Source organism: Ambystoma mexicanum, chromosome 2p (assembly GCF_040938575.1).
Source record: "Ambystoma mexicanum isolate Mex_15411 chromosome 2p, UKY_AmexF1_1, whole genome shotgun sequence".
NCBI lineage: Eukaryota > Metazoa > Chordata > Amphibia > Caudata > Ambystomatidae > Ambystoma > Ambystoma mexicanum.
The window spans coordinates 1,296,956,316-1,296,976,567 of NC_090923.1; the positions used below are offsets into that span (position 1 = coordinate 1,296,956,316).

Here is a 20,252-nt window from a genome sequence, read left to right on the forward strand (position 1 = left end):
TCGTCGTGAGGAGGAGATTGTGACAGGAATTGTAACGGTATGGTGCTTGAGGTAAGTGGAGTATGATGTTGTAGCGTCGTGGATGTTGGAGCTGGAAGTCTTATTTGAGTCGCTGATGTTAAGTGGCACTGTCTCGTTGTCTTCTCTTTTACGTCTTGTACGAGTTGTCCGTTGTTTTTTATAGTTCTTAGGAAGGCTCTAGATCCTGTTTGTCTTTTCTTGGGAGGTTTTGTCTGTCCAGGTTTTGGAGTGATATTTTGTTTTTCTTTTGAGAAAATCTTGAAGTGTTCTGTTTTAGTTGCCTGCAGTGTGTTATGATCTTGTGTATCCGAGTAAGAGCGGGCTGCTGGCGTTGATGGTTGTTGTACAGTGTTTTCTGCAGAAAGTTCTGATTGTGTGGTTAGTTGTTGAACATTTGAACATTGTGGTAGGAAGGGTTGAGTCATCTTCAAGGCTGGTTTTTGATTTAATTGATGTTGTTGTATTTTGAGCAGATTCAATAGTTCTTTATTTAGGTTTGTTTTTTCTTGTTGGTCACATCTAGCCATTTCTGCTAGACGTTGTTGCCAGCGGTTTGATTGCTCTGCTTCTGAATTGAGACGAGCCTCCGTTGTGTTCAAAAAATTTTCAATGTAAATCTGTTTAGAATGGATCATTGCTAATAGGGTTCCTTGGTCTTTAATATTATCATTCATTGTTTCATGTAGCTTGATGAACGGTATCATGGTTTGCGCTAGTACTGCGATCATCATATTTTGCAGGTCCAGCATAGTGGTGGGGATTCTTGGGTTAGTGTTTTCATGTTGTTCAAGTTTTAGATCCGTTAAGGCAGGGGATTTCTGTTCTGTGAGGTTTGTTAAATGCGATGGGGGATCGTTTTTGTTGAAGTTATCTGGTGTGTAAAAAGAGTTATCTGTGTCATAGGTAAAGCAGGTTGGGATGGGATGTCCCAGTTGGTGTCTCATAGCGTGTTCTGTCTTGATAATTCTTTTTCTAGGCTCCTGAAATAAACACGGGGTTGATGTCATCCGAGATGGATGTGATCCTTTATTTGTACTAAGAGGTTCCTTTCGTTTGTCGATGCTTGACATAATAGATTCAATTTCAGTTATGTCCATTGATAGTCTTTTTGCTTTTAGTAGTTCTTGATTGTTTGTGGATTCTATTGTCTGAGGAAGTTTGAGTGGGTTATGGGTTTTCAGCCATGCGATTTTGGCTAGTCTTGCCTTTTCTTTCTTTGTTTGGTGTTGTGTGTGGTTTGCTGCATCTTGTGGTAAATTTGGAGTTTGTAGCTCATCTACCAGCGGTTTGATAGGATCGTGAGTAGTGGATCTTGTTTCTTTGGGATATAGTTGTTCTTCGTTGTTTGGGTAGGTTCTAGATGGGCTAAGATTATTTAATTTTCCGTTGATCGTATGCTGTAGTGTGTCGGTTACTGTCTCGCGTCGTATGCTGTAGTGTGTCGGTTACTGTCTCGCGTTGTGATGTATGGGTACGTGGTTCTTCAGTCGGTGGTTTGATGAGATCGTGCGTGATAGATCCTGGATCATTAGGAGGCAGGTGTTCTTCATTCTGGTGGTAGATACCGGTGAACCTAATGGCAAGATCCGTTATGTCGTTGTTTTCAATTATATTTTGTTGAGGTTCACTGGGTCTTTGTCGCTCGGGTTGGTTGTCTATTGTAGGGCATCCAAGTTTGATGTCTTCTGTTGGGCCTTGTGTAGTTTCTCCTGGTATTTGTGAGCTTTCAATAGTTCGTTGGTGCTCATACGGTTGAGGTATTGTCAGATTCGCTTTTTGTCTTTCTTCTATTACGGATGGTTCTGGTTTTCTGGGTGATGTGGGGGAATCCTGATTTCGGTGGTACGGGATGTTAAATGGGAATTTTTCCAGGACAATTTACGGATTTACAGTTTTCTGTTTTTCTTCGCTGGTGTTCATGCAAAATTTTGCCCTTGTGTATTCAGCTATTTCAGAGTTATTGTTTAGATAGGTTTGAGTATTACGTGTGCTTTGAGGAACTGGGCAGTCATTTCCTTGATCTTTAATGTCACTTTCAGATGCAGAAGAGTTATCAGAGATATGGTGGTACTCAGTATCATTGACCATTTTCTGTATGTGTTGATTCGATTTGATGTTTGGTTGTTGTCTTCGCAAGAGTGATTGCTCCAGGGTGAGTTGTGATGAGTCTTGGGTAATAGGGGCTGCTGTATTGAGTTTTGTTCTCAATCTCGTTTTTGGTCGTGCAGTTGAAGGTTGCTTGGTTCTGTTTGTCGACATTGTCTCTAAAGGTTTTTTTTTTTATTTTTTTTATTTTTTGTCACCCGTCCTCTGTATGTATCTTCTGATTATAGTGACTACTGGTGAAATCCAGAGGAGGGTTCTTTGCGGTCTCTCACTGATGTATCATACTTGTCTCTTCCGATTTAAGAATCTACTAGTGAGATCCAAGGAAGAGTTCCTTTCGGTCTCTCACTGCTAGATGATCAAGCAAAATAAACCGTACGGGCTCTTAAAATATGGCTGTCTTTCTCGTGGTGGAGTTCAATTAGCGTGGTCTGTATCTCTTTGGCTCGTTGTATTGGGGTCCGAGATAGGGTCCGTTGGTAAAGCAGATGGGCGGATGATCGCTCAGCGTTTTTCTCTTTTGCTCGTTTGATAGTATCACAATAATCAAAACGCAGTTGTCAGATTAGTGTAGAATAAAAGATAATAGTGGTTAAGATCTCTAAAATCATGTATTAATTCACAGTTTGTCCGGCCAGAGGGTAAGGAAAGCCCGACAGCTTAGGGAGCTGCCATAGTCCGTCTCTCCCCCCTTACCCTTATGGCAGTGAAAAGGTTATGTGGCTACCTCTGAACGGAGTGCACACTGCACACGAACACAACGAAAACAGCAAAACAGCGTCTCCAGCCCTTACTGCCTCCAGGGCTTAACGCCAGAAGGGTGGATATGCCGGCAATTAATGCTGGGTAAAAGTCACGTGACCGCTCACGTGTGCGCGATGGGCCCCGCCTCCTCCAGGAAGCAGGGAAAGCAGCCGGAGCTCGCGCTGCAGTATGAGCAATTCCAAAAGCTTCGTTCGTGAAGCGCAGCCTCCAGAGAGTAAAACACACGCCGCTCGGGCGGATATGCCGGCAATTAATGCTGGGTAAAAGTCACGTGACCGCTCACGTGTGCGCGATGGGCCCCGCCTCCTCCAGGAAGCAGGGAAAGCAGCCGGAGCTCGCGCTGCAGTATGAGCAATTCCAAAAGCTTCGTTCGTGAAGCGCAGCCTCCAGAGAGTAAAACACACGCCGCTCGGGCGGATATGCCGGCAATTAATGCTGGGTAAAAGTCACGTGACCGCTCACGTGTGCGCGATGGGCCCCGCCTCCTCCAGGAAGCAGGGAAAGCAGCCGGAGCTCGCGCTGCAGTACGAGCAATTACAAAAGCTTTGTTCGTGAAGCGCAGCCTCCAGAGAGTAAAACACACGCCGCTCGGGCGGATATGCCGGCAATTAATGCTGGGTAAAAGTCACGTGACCGCTCATGTGTGCGCGATGGGCCCCGCCTCCTCCAGGAAGCAGGGAAAGCAGCCGGAGCTCGCGCTGCAGTATGAGCAATTCCAAAAGCTTCGTTCGTGAAGCGCAGCCTCCAGAGAGTAAAACACACGCCGCTCGGGCGGATATGCCGGCAATTAATGCTGGGTAAAAGTCACGTGACCGCTCACGTGTGCGCGATGGGCCCCGCCTCCTCCAGGAAGCAGGGAAAGCAGCCGGAGCTCGCGCTGCAGTATGAGCAATTCCAAAAGCTTCGTTCGTGAAGCGCAGCCTCCAGAGAGTAAAACACACGCCGCTCGGGCGGATATGCCGGCAATTAATGCTGGGTAAAAGTCACGTGACCGCTCACGTGTGCGCGATGGGCCCCGCCTCCTCCAGGAAGCAGGGAAAGCAGCCGGAGCTCGCGCTGCAGTATGAGCAATTCCAAAAGCTTCGTTCGTGAAGCGCAGCCTCCAGAGCGTAAAACACACGCCGCTCGGGCGGATATGCCGGCAATTAATGCTGGGTAAAAGTCACGTGACCGCTCACGTGTGCGCGATGGGCCCCGCCTCCTCCAGGAAGCAGGGAAAGCAGCCGGAGCTCGCGCTGCAGTATGAGCAATTCCAAAAGCTTCGTTCGTGAAGCGCAGCCTCCAGAGAGTAAAACACACGCCGCTCGGGCGGATATGCCGGCAATTAATGCTGGGTAAAAGTCACGTGACCGCTCACGTGTGCGCGATGGGCACTGCCTCCTCCAGGAAGCAGGGAAAGCAGCCGGAGCTCACGCTGCAGTATGAGCAATTCCAAAAGCTTTGTTCGTGAAGCGCAGCCTCCAGAGAGTAAAACACACGCCGCTCGGGCAGATATGCCAGCAATTAATGCTGGGTAAAAGTCACGTGACCGCTCACGTGTGCGCGATGGGCCCCGCCTCCTCCAGGAAGCAGGGAAAGCAGCCGGAGCTCGCGCTGCAGTATGAGCAATTCCAAAAGCTTCGTTCGTGAAGCGCAGCCTCCAGAGAGTAAAACACACCTATGGGCCTATGGAGGCTACGGGATTGGTCAATAAAGTTTCTCGATGTGGAGTGCATGCACAGACTGTGGTACACAGTATATTTGGGGAGCAGAATTTAGAGGGTGTGCTTATGGCTGTGTGTTGCACGAGCCACAGCGTATGCTGTGTGGGGGAGTTCTACATACATTACTTCACAGTGAATGGAAAACAGATTCCAGGTGGAGCTGATTGTGGATTGTATCATGTGGATTTGTACGCGTATGAAGTACCTACAAAGAAGTGATTGATTTTGGTTTGTCTGTGTGAGACTTTGGTGACGCGCGATCAGGACGATACTATTGTTTCATTGTGGAGGGAAAATTGTATAACATATAACACGATTTTCAGTGCCGTTTGTGCTAAGGCATGCACTTGGCCAGGGCATGCGACTGTTTCCAATCTCCTAAATAATTTTTTATCCCAGTACGCAGACACCCATGTCGGCGCGTTATTTTTCATTTGGTGCGGCACATTGTGAAGAAGTGTATTTGTGCCTTTTTACGACTTGTGCAAATGTCGTACTTTACAAATGGGAATCTGACGGTTCACAGCACGAAGAGTTTTCTCCACGAATAGCGTTCCTCTTAACATTACTGCATTTCCGTTTTCTGCACGGCCTACACAAATTGCCCTGCTGCCCTTTTTGGAAGTATAAGAATAATGTTTGTGGTAGGTGTTGCGCACTTGCTCTCTTGAAAACGCACTGCACCACGTAAAACCATCTCTTTCAACAGCCACCTATTTCTTCCCGTTTCCACTGCAGTGTTTTCCACAGTACCACGCTTCCTTCTATTTAGCACACAATCTGTGGAGGGTACACAATGCGCGGCGCCCTGCCTCCCTTCATTGACACTTACATTGTTGCAAAACGGAAGGAGATGGAAGGTGCACACTCACAGGTTTGTAAATAGAAGGTACCAGAATAAGGTAGAAACAGTCATGATATCTGCTGGGTGCGGGGGAGGAAAAGTGGCCCTGGCACAGGGCTACCTAAAAACACAAAGAGAGAGAAAAGAGGATCCAAACTGGAACCCTCCCGTTCCCTGCACACCGTAATAATGCGTTAATACGACGCCTTAATATTAATTCAAGAAGGTACTAGTGTAAAGACACATTTAATACATTTCAATGGAGAAAACAATTTCAACTAAAGTTAATGATGCAATCCAATCTTTAAATATAAAAAACAAATCTTGTTTATTCCAAACGCAGAAACCAGAGAAAATTTAGTTCATTGAGGACAGCTGACGCGTTTCGAGAAGTATATTCTCTTCTTCATGAGCCAGAGATCATGTACAAGAACAAGACTAGGGAAGTCCTGAATGTTGATGCGTTTAAGGAGGTCACTCTGCATAGGTAAGGGATTTCAAATAAATGATGAATCATACAAATCATTCAGCGTGCGGTGGATGCCCAGTGGACATTGTGAGATGAATATACGACTTGGAGTCTCAAGATTCTACTCGGCAGGTGCCGTGGGTGACGTACGACCATTGATCAAGTATCAGTAGTGATATAGTGCCTGGGTTGTGCTAGCTGCGTGGTGTACGATCCAAATAATCTGCATCCGGCATTAAGTAATGGTTCAATGCAGGTCTCGCAGCCCAGCCATGGGTGCGTGGTCGTAAGTGGAGATTGTTGCTATGAGAGGGATGCTTGTTGCACTCTGAAAGGAGGTTTCTTTACTTACCTTTTCTCTTTTTCCAGTTCATTAGTATTTCTTTTGTTCTTGTAACACACGCCACCGAAACACCGAAGGACAAGGGCCGGTACGGAAGGTCCACCACCTACAGGGATATCGTAGGGGACATGCACAGAGAGGTTAAGGTAATGTTGGGTGGCCCTCACTTAAATAGTCACCACTCATTGTCATGCTCCCGGACGGACTCTTCCCAAGCACTTTAAAGTAGCTTCCCTCTGTAGAGTACCTGATTGAAGTACATGCGCACTACAATGCCCTTTGGCAGGCAAGGATCATTAGCGCAGCATATCGTGTACAAGGCTCTTTTAACGCTCCGGTGCCGTACAGGAGTGCCCCTGTTGTCGGCCGCAGTCTATGTGGAGAATGCTGTACATGAAATTACCCTACTGCATTTTTGACTGGGTAGTACCCTGCCAAGTGGTCCCTTATGCTTGCATTGCTGTTCTCATCACATGTGATATGGACAGTTCATGGTACGCCATTAGCCGTAGGACTAGCATGCATGGAGATGAATGAATTGTGAAATACAACAATGCTTACTGCAAGGAGAAACGCAGCTTCAGTACGTGCAGGAGGAAGATATTTATTAAGCACAACCCATGAGGCTATAGTACTGTTCTAACCCCCAGTGCTATTATTTACTCTCCGAAGATTATGTTGCTTGCTTACTTTTCTTAACATGTACTACTATGTTAGTGACGAAGCCGCACCAACTTTGGCATTTCACAGACTCACTACAAAATGTCACACCTGCAGTTAAATGTTATCTCCAACTCTACGACCCGCAGGGGGAACCCTTCACACTTTCCGGCATAGTGCTAAGTGCAGAGACATTGTGTCTGTTTAATGGGTCATGAAAAGGCCAGCAGCATATTCATCAAACTATTGTGACATTTAGCACGCCCACTGTACACTCGAGGTTGCTGTTCCTTGTTTTCCAGTGGGCCTCATACAGGGAGGCGTGGTTCAGCGACAAATTGGTAGGTTTGCAGAGCAACCCACGAAGTCGTGACCAGTAGTTGAAATTAGGTAGTCTACCACATCAATCCGTAGGGCTGGCGACAGAGGAGCTCTTACCAGCACTCAGAAGATGCCGCATGGACATAGTTCTAAAACGGATAGACGTGCGTTCCCACAAGTACTTAAAAGAGCTTTACAACATGCAGCCATGTGGCTAGTACTGCAGTCCTACGGATACCTGCATTGTGATTGCACATACGCCTGCCATGTGCAGTTTGCATAGGAAACCTCCACATTAATTACCTGCAGCTATCTCTGCTAGTAATGTCCGGCACACATTCACCATGCTATGTTAACACAAAAAAACACCACTCTCAGTCACCAACACTTAACATGCGCACCTTTTATTTGTAAGATACACCGACACTATTAGGCAAGGGAAGGGGTAGCACAAGTGGACACATACACAGGGAAATTTGGCATTTCCAAAAGTTTGTGAGGAGGCCAGCCAAGCTATCAGTGACAAAACAAATACATATTACATTTACAGAGAACAGTATGCTAAAGGAACGTTCCGGTTACGTCATACTAAAAACATATGCAACTAAGTAACAAAAAATATTGCTAAAGGGACGTTATGGTGAAGGTGGGGTACTACAAAAATATCACTTTTACTGCAACCTCTATGCTTGAGCAACGTTTCCGTTACAGTGCCGCAATAAAAACCTATGAAATTCACTAACAAAAAACATTTTTAAAGGGACGTTATGGTTAAGTTGCACTACTAAAAAACCTATGAAATTCATTGGAAACCGAATGAATTTCGACCGAAACTACCTCCACCACTGGAAACTACTGTTCCTCCTAGCTGCAAACCCTACCCCAAAAGAATCAAGCCCACCACTAACCTATCTACCACCGCCAACCTGCGTCCTACCATGCAGCCAGAACCTGACCTTAAAGGCGCATTAATCAATGCTAGGTCCTTAGTTGCTCATGGTACTGACATAGCACATACTATCCTGGAAAATGACCTTGACTTCATCGCCATTACTGAATCCTAGCTCCATGAGGCAGCAGGCCCAGCACTAACGCTAGCAGTCCCAGACAACTACACTATCCTTAGAGCTGACAGACTAGATGCACGAGGTGGTGGAATAGCGATCATCTCCAAAACTAATCTCTCCATGAGAATCACCTCTACACCCAACCTTAAATCCTGCGAGTCTCTTTCCATTAAACTACCCACCGCCAACTCTCAATAATTAAACATCCATCTCCTCTATAGACCCCCAGGCCCTATAAGCACCTTCAATGAAGATATCACTACTGTTATTGCTGAGAAGCTAAAAAACTCCTCTCAAACCCTAGTGCTAGGAGACCTTAACCTAGGGTACAATGATATCAATGATCAGCAGACCACCTCTGTAGCCAACATCCTGACAGAACTAGGTTTCACACAGAAAGTGAATATGCCCACCCATACCAAAGGGAGAACTCTCCTGTAACGCTCACCTGATTCCCGCAGAGGCGCCGGTCTTGACAGGGTGAATGCCGTATCTTCAAAGGTGATGTGTAACACATGGTTGGCTCTTTGGGCTGGACCTCTGTGCACTGTATGTCTGACTCGAAGAGTAAGATGTCTGCAGATAGAAAATATGGGATTAATGAACTGGGGTTATTGGGTGCCTCTCTCCTCTTCCCTTTCTCTTCTCCTGTAGAACCCCAAAGGTTAACGCCCTCACCTTAGGTAAGTGAACGCCGAGCTCTCCATCTGCCTCGGGGCAGGGTGCCGTAACCAGTTTCTTCACTGGATAAGGGTGCAGGCCTCTTAACCTCAGAGGACTGCTGTCCGTCGTTAACTGCACGAACGGTAAGTTCTGGGCACTTCAAATGTCTTAAAAGTCTTTTGTAATGATATCTCTTGTTTTGCAGGGTTCCGGCGATGGCGGATGGCGGGCTGATGAGAGTTGAGGATCGAATCCGCGTGAGGAATAGAAGCGCCTGGAAGCACGTAAGTAAGCGTTTGTAGCCTGCTTCACGATGCGCACTAACTGTCCCTTTTATCTTGCAGGTACAAGTTCGGAGCTTTAGAGAAGCTGAAGGGTGCTGGAATACCCACTGGATTCGGCGTGGGAAGGAGTAATGGCACGTGAGTAATAAAGTTGCCCAATGTCTTTAAACGCACCTTCTTTTGTCTTTCAGATGCGGGATGCAGCGGCGAAGGCCTCCGGAGCGTGCAAAGAGCTGGTAAGCTTTTGTCTTTCAGATGCCGGAATGCAGTGCGAAGGCCTCCGGAGCCTGCGAAGAGTAGGTAAGCCTTTGTCTTTCAGATGCCGGAATGCAGCGCGAGGCGTTGGTGACAGCCGATGGACCAGGTAAGAGATGCGCTGCCACTGAAGACCGTAGTGCTAACCTGTTCTTTCTTTGTCTTTACAGGTGCTGCTGAAGACTGGATTCCAGGATGGTAAGCCTTTGTTCCCTTAGGCCCAGGATCAGAAGCAGAAGACACAATGAGCGTTCTGCTGCAGAGAATGCAGAATAACACAAAGCAAGATTCATCCATCGGGTGTGGTTTAAATAGCCTCCTGCAGTGCTTAGGTGTCTCCTTCCACAGCCACGCCTAGGTAAGAAAAGAGTTCCTGCTTTCCAGAAGAGTTCCAGTGTTCTGAACCTAGGGAGTGGCTCCTGCCCCACCCAACAGGAAAAGTAGTCCCAAACAGAAGAGGATCAGGGGTTCAACTGGCAGGTAAGTAAGCAGCATGGTCTGCTGCAGGTAAGTCCACCCAAGCATTATGAGCCCGGCGCTTCCAGCGCTGGGACTGGGCATCTTTATGAGCCTGGTGCCACTGGCGCCAGGACAGGGTCCAAAAGGTCCCAATTGGGACTGGCTGGCACTCGGAACCGGGGTTATGGGTCTGCTTCCAAGGGAGTCGGGCAAGTCCTGATCTTTTGGAAGCAGAGATCATGACATCTCCACTGGGTTGCCAGCCATAACTGCAACCTCGCCATTACATCCATCACCCCCCAAATATGGACTGACCACCACCTAATTTCCTTTACCCTCAATACCAAAAGACCCACGGCTCTGACACCCCTCGCCGTACCCACATTAACCAGAAACAAGAAAAACATCATAGCGGACAATATTTTGCCCCATAGCCTACCCAATCTCAACTCCTTACCAGACCACTCTGACCCAGGCCTCCTAGTGGAGGAATTCAATAATGCTATGACCAATGCCCTCGACAGCATTGCTCCGCTTAAACTTAGGAACAGCAAACCAAAAAAGCATCTTAACTCCTGGTTTACACCCCGCCTAAAAAAGAAAAAAGAAAACTCAAAACGGTATGAAACCGTTTTCCCACTCCAGAAAATAAAACTAATCTAATAAATATCTCAACGCAATACAAAAAGGATATCATCCTGGCCAAACAAGAAACGTATAACATCCGGATTACCCAAGCTAACTCCTGTATGAAGGAGCTCTTCTCTATTCTAAAATAATTGGAAACCCCTGTTGCAGTACAGGATGACTCCATTAAAGATAAAACCTGGTGCACAGACATTCAGCTTGCACTAACCAACAAAGTGGCCAACCTCCAAACTAAAATTGCTCTAAAGAAAGCTACACTATCAGCCCAGACACAATTTCCCCTGAACAAAACCCCCGTACCGAAACCTAAAGAACTCACCCAATTCAACTTCTCGAAGGTCTCAGTGCTCGAGGTAGAGAAAACTATTCTCGCACTTAAACCCTCTAATTGCAAAGGAGACCAATGCCCAGCACAACTGATCAAGGACGCTGCTAGAGATCTAGCTCCCTTCATCACCAAACTTATCAATGCCTCCTTCACTACTGGCACAATCCTGCGTAACTTAAAGGAATCATGGGTACTCCTCCTTCTGAAAAAACAAACCTTGGACCCTAACATCCCCACAAACTACAGGCCCATCACCATGGTGCCGTTCTTATTAAAAATACTAGATAAGGTAGCATATACCCAAATTCAGAACTTTCTTGAGGCAAACCATCTCCTTGGCGCCCACCAATCTGGTTTCTGACCTCAACATGGCACAGAGACTGCCCTCATCGATTTAAAGGCCCAAATAGACTCACTTAGAGACGAGGGTAAATTAGCACTCCTCCTCCTACTAGACCTCTCAGCTGCCTTTGACCTGGTGGACCACAAAGTCCTTTGTAATCACTTGGACTCGGCGGGCCACTTCTCAGAGGGGGCTATAGTCTGGATACAGTCATTCCTTAGTGACAGAACTATGAGGGTGTTCTCCCCCTCAGCGGCAGCAGACCCGATACCCATCACTTGTGGAGTGCCCCAGGGATCTTGTGTCTCGCCAACACTCTACAATATCTTCACCAAGCCACTCTTTGACGATTTTGACAATCTGGGCATCACCTACACCAATTACGCAGACGATACCCAGATTCTCCTACCACTTACTGGGGATAATGTGGAAGATCTGGCTTTGGTGAACAGATTCTACAGCATCGTTCAGGCATGGATGGCCAACCAAGGCCTATGCCTGAATGATGATAAAACAGAGCTCATCATCCTGGGTACCACAGCTCGCATCTCTAAACTCAACCCTAACTATTCAGCATTCATCATCAATGGGAACACCATCAAGGTCGCAAAAGAAGTAAAAACACTAGGGTTCTATCTCGATTCTACCTTATCCTTTACCAAACAGGTAAACTCATTGGCCTCATCCACGGCCTATACATGTAAATTAATTCGAGCCGGGAAACAATTCCTATCAGATGACAGTTGCCTAATTTTATCCAGAGCCCTTATCCTTTCAAAATTAGATCATTGTAATTCCCTATACATAGGGGCATCCAAACAAACCATCAACAGAATACAAGTGCTCCAAAATAATGCACTTAGAGCGGCCCTAAGTATCCCCAGAAGAGCACGTTTCTGAAATAAGACGGAAATATAAATGGCTCTCTACCGAAGAAAAAATCGACCTCAAATCAGCCTCCCTCATCCACAAATGTTTAAACAATAAAGTCCCTAGCTACTTAACAGAACGATTTACCAGAAAAAATTCTACTAGACCAACTAGAGTAACCAGCCCTAACTGCCTTCTAGTGCCCAGATTTAAACTGTCCACTATTGGAGGGTCCAGCTTCCCAGTTAGGGCGGCCCAATTGTGGAATTCCTTACCTCACGCACTTAGATCTGACCTAACGTTCAACAAATTCAGAAAGAATACAATAAAATGGCTCACTGAAAATGCTATGTAAACCACGTTCTCCGCACGTACCTACCGCATGTATTGTATTGCACCTGATACAGATTTGCTGTCTTGTTACGTCAGCCTGCTGACTTGTTGTCATTTTACCGCTTGTACTTGTACCCTATTAACACTGTGAAGCCAAGAAAACTGTCCTACCATGTTCTGTAAACTTGTAACTCTTGTAACTTCTGTAAACCTGTAACTTCTGTAACCAAGCTGTAAGCCCTCGTGTCACTTGCACCCCTTGCACCCTGCTACCTCTGGGTCTGGCGCGCACAATAAATAAACAAACAAACAAACATTGGAAAAACGTTCCTTCAGGGACATTGTGAAACCGAAAAACCCCAGAAATTCACCAGTTATGGTAAGGTACGCAGCCATAACTCATGCTACCACTGTGCACTGCAAGGACTAACACCCATGACCTCAAAGATGACATCACTAATCTTTAGGTCATCCTGATGACATCAGGTCATCCACACAGAAGCCAGACACCCATAACATAGAATGCATATTGGTCACACACTCAAGTCACACAGTTCTCACTCCAAGTGTGTACCCACAACACACAGTCAGTGGGAAGGCTCCAGCCTGTCTGGCCTGGATTTCCCCACAATACCATATATGCTTCCTCCACCCAACAGCCAGTCAGGGGAAGGGACAGAGTCAGAGCTTCCCAGGACTTTGGGGAAAAACAAGGTAACAGGTAATAGAAACCAAGAGGCCACAGGAGCCATCACGCCTGCTATCAGGAATCCATTGATTCCTATGGTAGGGCCTGGGTATCCCAAAATGAAGGATACTCAGAGCACCTGTCAAATTGAGCATGGAGCTGCCACCAGCCCATACCCTGCTCTGTGGGGCATACACAGGTGCCCAAAAACATACACTAGGGGTACAGGGTTGTACTGCCACCCATGGGTGCCATAAGGGTATCCCAAGGGTCTCTGTTCACCATGAACAACATTAGGAAGAGCTGCACTGCCAGGAGTCCCAACTGGACATCTGCACAGAACACATCACAGAACACACATGGCAAGAGAGTAAAGGACAAAGACATGGAGACCCTGTCCCTCCAATGCATTTCCAGCATCACAGCCTTAGCAGTGCACGGTGGTGGCGCAAGTTATGGTTGCTTAGCTTACCATAACTGTCGAATTTCTGGGGGGTTTTGGTTTTACTTGTAACCATGACGTCTCTTTAACAAAGTTTTTACATTGAATTTCATAGGTTTTTATTAGTGCAACTTAATCATAGCATTCCTTTAACAAAGTGTTTAAGTGTTTTCAGTATATGTATGTATATGTGTATATATATATATATATATATATATATATATATATATATATATATATATATATATATATATATATATATATATATATTCTCAAAGTAGAGGGGGGCGAGGCGAGGGTCACACTCTGGTTCCCAGCTTAGTGTACCTTCCACAGTCCAGTTGAGATATGGATGGGTCATATGTCCAAATGGTATTTATAAAAAATGGAGAAGAGACCGCAGACTCTATTGAGAAAAGCAATGTATAGTCAACTATGTATTAAACAAAATGTATATTTTAGAATAGCTAAAATACACCATAGTGCAAACACAACAGCAATCAGCACAAAGATGCAAAGCAATCTTTTGCTTATGAAACAGTGTACGGATCTAGGAAACCTTTATATATCTAGTTTTGCAAATGATGTAATGATAGAAATGGAAAGAATGTGTAGAGAAGATTAATTTGAAGTAGTGGAAATACCTTTTTGTGCTGTATGCGTTGTATTTGGTAGATGAACAGTGCAAAAAGACTGAGTATTGAAATTCATGAATAACATTGGCAGACACGAAGGCAGTAGAAACTATAACGTTGTGAAGAAGATAGGGTTTGTTGATATTTATTGAGTGCAGAGGCATCTTGCAATGTCCATGGAGACACGTCAACACATTGCATACAGAGGACGTTTGTCTAACTCATGCACTGACGTCGTGACAAGGGGGTGTAGCATAACGGGACGTCGTGACAAGGGGGTGTAGCATAACGGTCTGCCATCCTAATGTCACATAGAGGTGCGTGTGTTATGATTTATTGCTGCCAGGGCATTTAAATTTAGGGCAATCCATGGACTGATTGGATTATCATAAAATGGTGGTTCCAGGCCCGTATAGTTCCCAGGTTTAAATGTCTCGAACAGTAAAGTAGATGCATTGAAAGAAAAAATGCAATCGATGGATACATGCTAAAAAATAGATTTCTTGTTGATTGGTCTATTAAAACTCCTGAGAACCTCTCCTTTAAAGGGAAAGCCTTCCTTTTCCTTATTAGAGATTTGGATCCCACTAGGGCGAGCTTCAGACTCTCTCAATTGGGGGTCGGGGCCTTTCCATTGTATTGGGGATTATTACAATGATTAAGGTCCGTTTTTAAACCTCTAGGGCTGGTCTTCCCTAGTGGGATGTGGAGGGGCTGGGCCTCTACGACTGCCCGATGGGAAGGCAATGTGACCATTCCCTGCCATGTAGTGGGGAGCAGGGTGAAGTGCCCAGGGGATCCTTCACAAACCAAATTCCACTGGCCAAGGTGGCACCATGCCCCTGGAGTCACCCTCCTGTGGCCACCAGAGTCAGGCAGGGGACTTTGTCATATCACCTGCAGCCCATGTGTATTGCTCTCCAGTTATGGGGAATTAATGTGTGTACTACCCACCAGTGCTGTTCCAGTGAGCACCAAGCATGGCCACCCTGTATTAGTCCCTTTGTGTACTGCCACTTTCTTCTGGCATACGCTATATGCTGTTTCCTATGTACTTACACTGTGTCCTGGCGATGGGCACTCCTGGGTTCTGCTATTTACTGGCAAAGTGAGGGCTCTGTCAGGGTTTTGAGCCCACTGATATCCTCCATACCAATTTCTCTACAGTGCATTGAGAGTGATCAGGCATTGTATCCAAGGTTCCAGGGGTGTAGCATCCATGTCCTTCTATGTATTGTCCCCCTCCTGTGCTAGAGATGTGAGGAGTTGGTTCCTCCCTCTCTGCACCCCATGTTGTGATCAGCATGTGTGCTTCTTCCATTCCTTATGGTAGGAAATTAAAGCCAAACCTTGCATTTAAACCTGCTAACTGAGTTGTTAGTGTGAGTGTCCTAGTCCTACTAAAGATGTTTTACTAGTGAATTTGCTATTGTGTAATTTATTTTAATTGTCAGTCTAGGTTGTCATACCATTGAATATATTTCACTCTTGGAGGGAGGTTTTGGGGCTGAATCCAATCATTGCATTACCCCCAGATACATCTAAGTACGACTACTTAGGTGTATTTCTGGGTTAATGTAATGATGTATGAACCAATCCTCAAGGTTCTTCCTTTGTTCCAAAATATTCAATATTTATGCGCATCTCGCAATGTACTGGATATATTGGTGTGTACTGGACGCCATGTTATTGATCTCCAGGATGAGCGGGATAGTGGTGGGGATCAAGGAACTAGGCCAATATTTCGGAATGCCATATCCAAGCTTGACATTGGATAAAGGAAAGCTTTCTCTTCTGTAAGTGAACAAAACCACAAGTGTCTTTGCTGGGATCATAGCAACTTCTTAACCACATTCTCAGAAATAAAATCTGGCATCACTCCAAGAAGTCAATGTGCTTCTGAGTTTAGCACTCTCAAGACACCTCTGCAAAAGCGTACTTGGCAAGATAGCTCAAAAAATGTGTGCTCACTGCAGAGAAATGTGCCAAATCTACTGTCAGAGGATCGAACTAAGCCAGGTCCAACTCAGCACTTCATAATTTTGAGAACGATTAGAGTCTCATCAGATTGGGTAATAATGTCCTTTACAGCACTTAGACCCTACTACAGCACATGCACCCGCTCACATTTAATGCATGCTCATACTGTCAATGCTGCAGGGGTCTGGGGGGGCCGGTGGCCCCCCTGAGAAACCCTGTGCCCCCCCTTGTGCCCCCCCTACCTAAGACGAGCAGTGACCATGTTCTCCCCTACTTTTGTCTTTGGCCCCCTCTGTGCCACTCCTAACTTTGATTCCTGGCGACGCCACTGTCAGTGCACCCACACATCAGAATAACAAACAGAGGGAAATTGTGGGCGAGAAGAAAAAGGGATCCAGCTCATCATTTCGATTCATTTAAGGTTTTTTTGAAGGGGCAAATAAGAAAAATGCACATACACTTTTCTTATCCTCTTGATTAACTCCTTTGATGTTAGTGTTTTGAAAACGGCACACAATGCCCACAACAAAGCCAAAACGAATGGCATTGACACTGCTTGTTTTGATATGTTTATAACATCACATTAGTATGTCTTTCTACTATGTTTAGTTTTTGGAATTTCTGTTCACGTTTCTGCGTACTACTTCAAGATGTCGGCCATGTGATGAGCTAAGCAGCGGTTGTTCCTGTCTTTGTTTTAGGTATTCACAAAGCCTGATGTAAACCAAGCAGCAGAAAATGGAAACACGCCACTTCATGCCGCAGTAACGGTGGGAAACACACACCTTGTGTCTATGCTGTTATGCTTTCCTGGAATCAATGTCAATGCCCTGAATCATGAGTGTGGAGGAGCCACTGCATTGCATCTTGCAGTTACATACGGTAACACATTTTTAAAATAATCTAAATATAAACCAATGTTAATGTTCTCTTGAAAGAAGGCAAGTTGCAATTATTATATGTGTTACCACATTGACCAACCTAAGCGCTTGAACATTTACACACATACCTTACAAGCATAAATGTAATAGACTTTTAAATGGTGTGGTTACTGTTATTTGTCGACCACAAACAAACAGTCATATTGAGTGATGGTTCCTATTGTACAGGATTTTTTTTCTATAAAGAATGCTTTTTACACAGTATTTTTCAAAAATATTTATAATGTGTTCCTTCTACGGGGCTAGTTAAACAGTTATATTTAATTGTCTCTGCTGTTGTATCTAATTGATTGGAGGGACTGCTACCTACTGTGTTAGAACATGGCCTTTTTTCTGATGTATTTTTTATTTTTATGTGCTTTTTGCTTCATTGTTAGTCTATGAGAGGAGCAGAGGAGTAGTGCATGTGCTGTCCCAGTTCCACTATAGTGCAGCAACGTCATACTATAGAAGCAACATCACCCAAAAGGGTTGTCTGAATGTCGTCGGGTAATCTTCATTCCATGACCCCAATTTTCAAAAGTTCTCTGTGTGCCACACACGTAGGCGCAGAGAAACCACCCAAACTGTGTGTTTCTGACTCTCAAACCTGCAAATGCGACATGCAGATACATCTGCGGGTCTTGGGAGTAGAGGGATCATGACAGGAACACTTGTAAGCCCATCTAGAGTAGCACCAATATGCCCCTTATCCTTTCCTACAAACTTATTTTTTTCATTTTATTCAAAGTGAAATCGTGGTTTACATAAAACCGTATAAACTATTAGAAAATATAAATAAATATTTGTTTAAGATATTATACAAAATACAGTATAATTACCAATTTAACAAACCTTCAAATGCTTGAAATCATCACTAATAATGTGTTTTCCTACACCGAAATTCTATTGTGACATCAAAGTGCCCGCAACATCCTTCCGAAAAGAGACTACAGCTATATTCAGCCTAATTTGGCAGCCATTCATACATTGGACCCAAAAAACGTTTGTCATTTAACAATTCCAGTTTGTAAACAAAATTGCCAAAGTAAGTATCTCTTTTTTTATTTAAGCCTTATACTTAAAATTATTTATCAAAATCACTAAGGGCTCAGTATCATTCCATTTAAAATGTATTTAGATGAACACTTATTCATTAGCAATTTTAAAACTCTTCAGTTCAGGATTGGCTCCCAAACATATGGTCCCCTTCGGTATGTCTGCAATGGTTTCTTCCTCTGACATCAGTATTTTTGTTATATAGAATGTACCTCTTTTTATTTCTGCTTCTGTAGATAGAGATGTTAATCCAAATTCACATCTTAAAATGGCCATCAGAGTGCCACATGAAATTCCCAAGGCCATTATCCAGAATGTACCTTCTAAAACATTAAGAGCGGGACCCAAATTTGTAAAAAAAAAAGCTTTCAACCCATACATAATTGTTAAAATAAACTTTGCTTTATACAGAGAAAGAATGGTCTTTAGCGAAAAACACCCATATTATTTCTATAAACCTCTCAATACTACAGCTAAAACAATGCCTTGTTTCTTTCTCAGTTACATAATAGCTTTAACAGCGGCTCTAATATTCCGGTTTACCCCAAGATATTTATAAGTCGTAACTATTTCCAGAGAACCATTTTCAGGTATCGAATTACATCTCATTTTTGATTTCTTGGATCACAAGTCCATGATTTTACTTTTTGAAAGATTACTTTTCAGATGGTAGCCGCAAAGTCTGAACGAGCATTTAACGCCGCTTGCAGGCCTTTTCAGTACTGTCAAAAAGAACCAGATAGTCGGCATAAGCAATCCAAGCAATATGCTCTTTTCCTAATTTCAGGAAACTAGATTGGCATTATCAACGTAATGTTTAAAATCCACCATGAACATTAAATAAAAGCGGGGCAAAAATGCAACCCTGCTTAAGTCTGTACTAGTGTAAATTAGCTCAGTAAAACAATTAAGTTCATTTTCTATGAAATTCTGATTGATGTTTTATCGTGCAACATCATGACACATTTTAACCAGGTTGGATATATTTTACCATTCTGCAGTTTTTCCTTAAGTATTCATGGCAAAACATGACAAACTAACATGAAAAATCAATAAATGCAACAGAAATAGGGGGCTTTTTCTGGTTCTTGCTGCTTTTGTGCAATTATTCAAAATCAAACTATTATGCAGGGTGGATCAGTTTGGCCTAAAGCCTACCTGCTCTTTACAAAGTCCATCCTGTTAGTCTTCTCAAAACTAGTGCTGCTAAGCGTTCACTGGCAGCTTCTAGAAGTGCTCGTAGTTTATAAGACAAAGGGTCAGCACAATCACCTTTTTTTATGAAGGGGGCTTTCACTCTGGGCAATAATTAAGTTAAAAAGATGGGATACAAATTTAAGGCAAAACTATGATACATTTTTAATTGCAATAATCAGGTCCTGGTGTGCAGGAACTTTTCAGTTTTGGAATAGTTTCCTCTGTTTCTTCTATTCCAAATTCAGCCTTGCACCCGTCACTACCCACATGTGGTACTCTTTCATCATTTCTTTTAATTTTTTTAATTGTGGATAAAATAAGATTTCCATGTTTTCTCAATTTATTGGAATTACTTGATGAAATCCAGAGATTCCTTTGCTTTTTTATATTAAATCCCACAAGCCTCGGCTCTTTTTTTAGAGACCAATCTAAGCATCAATTCCCAATCATTGAGACCCTTCAGAGGCTTATGATTTATTATTTTGTATACCAGTTTTTATAGCCTTGAGTCAGATTGTGTTTTACAGCCAAATGTTTGTCATCACTTAATACATGGTATTTGAAGGACTTCAGTTCCAATCTGTGCTCCCTATTTTACAAAAAATAATGTTTTCTTCCCACCCACGAGAAAGCCGTTTCATGAATTTCTATTTATAACATATTTGAAAGTAAATTCCGTAGTCCACTCTTCTATCAAATAGGCGTAACTCTGTATTCCTATCTTGGGCACATTGCCAAATACCATGTACGGGCCAACAGATATTTTCTTCATGTACTTCTCAAAGTCCATACAATTTGTATCTGACCAAGGAGCTCTATGCCTTTGAGCTGTAATGTTTAAAGAACCCA

The 20,252-nt window shown here is 44.0% G+C and overlaps 1 protein-coding gene across 2 annotated transcripts in view; it reads left to right on the forward strand.

The window, feature by feature from the left end:
- SMIM10L3 (small integral membrane protein 10 like 3) overlaps positions 1–20,252 on the forward strand; it is a 733,015-nt gene that overhangs the window by 565,828 nt on the left and 146,935 nt on the right. For both annotated transcript variants that reach the window (XM_069645627.1, XM_069645626.1), the window contains one exon: positions 16,929–17,109. In XM_069645627.1, coding sequence (XP_069501728.1) covers positions 16,929–17,109 — 181 coding nt within the window. The remainder of the gene's footprint in view (positions 1–16,928; positions 17,110–20,252) is intronic.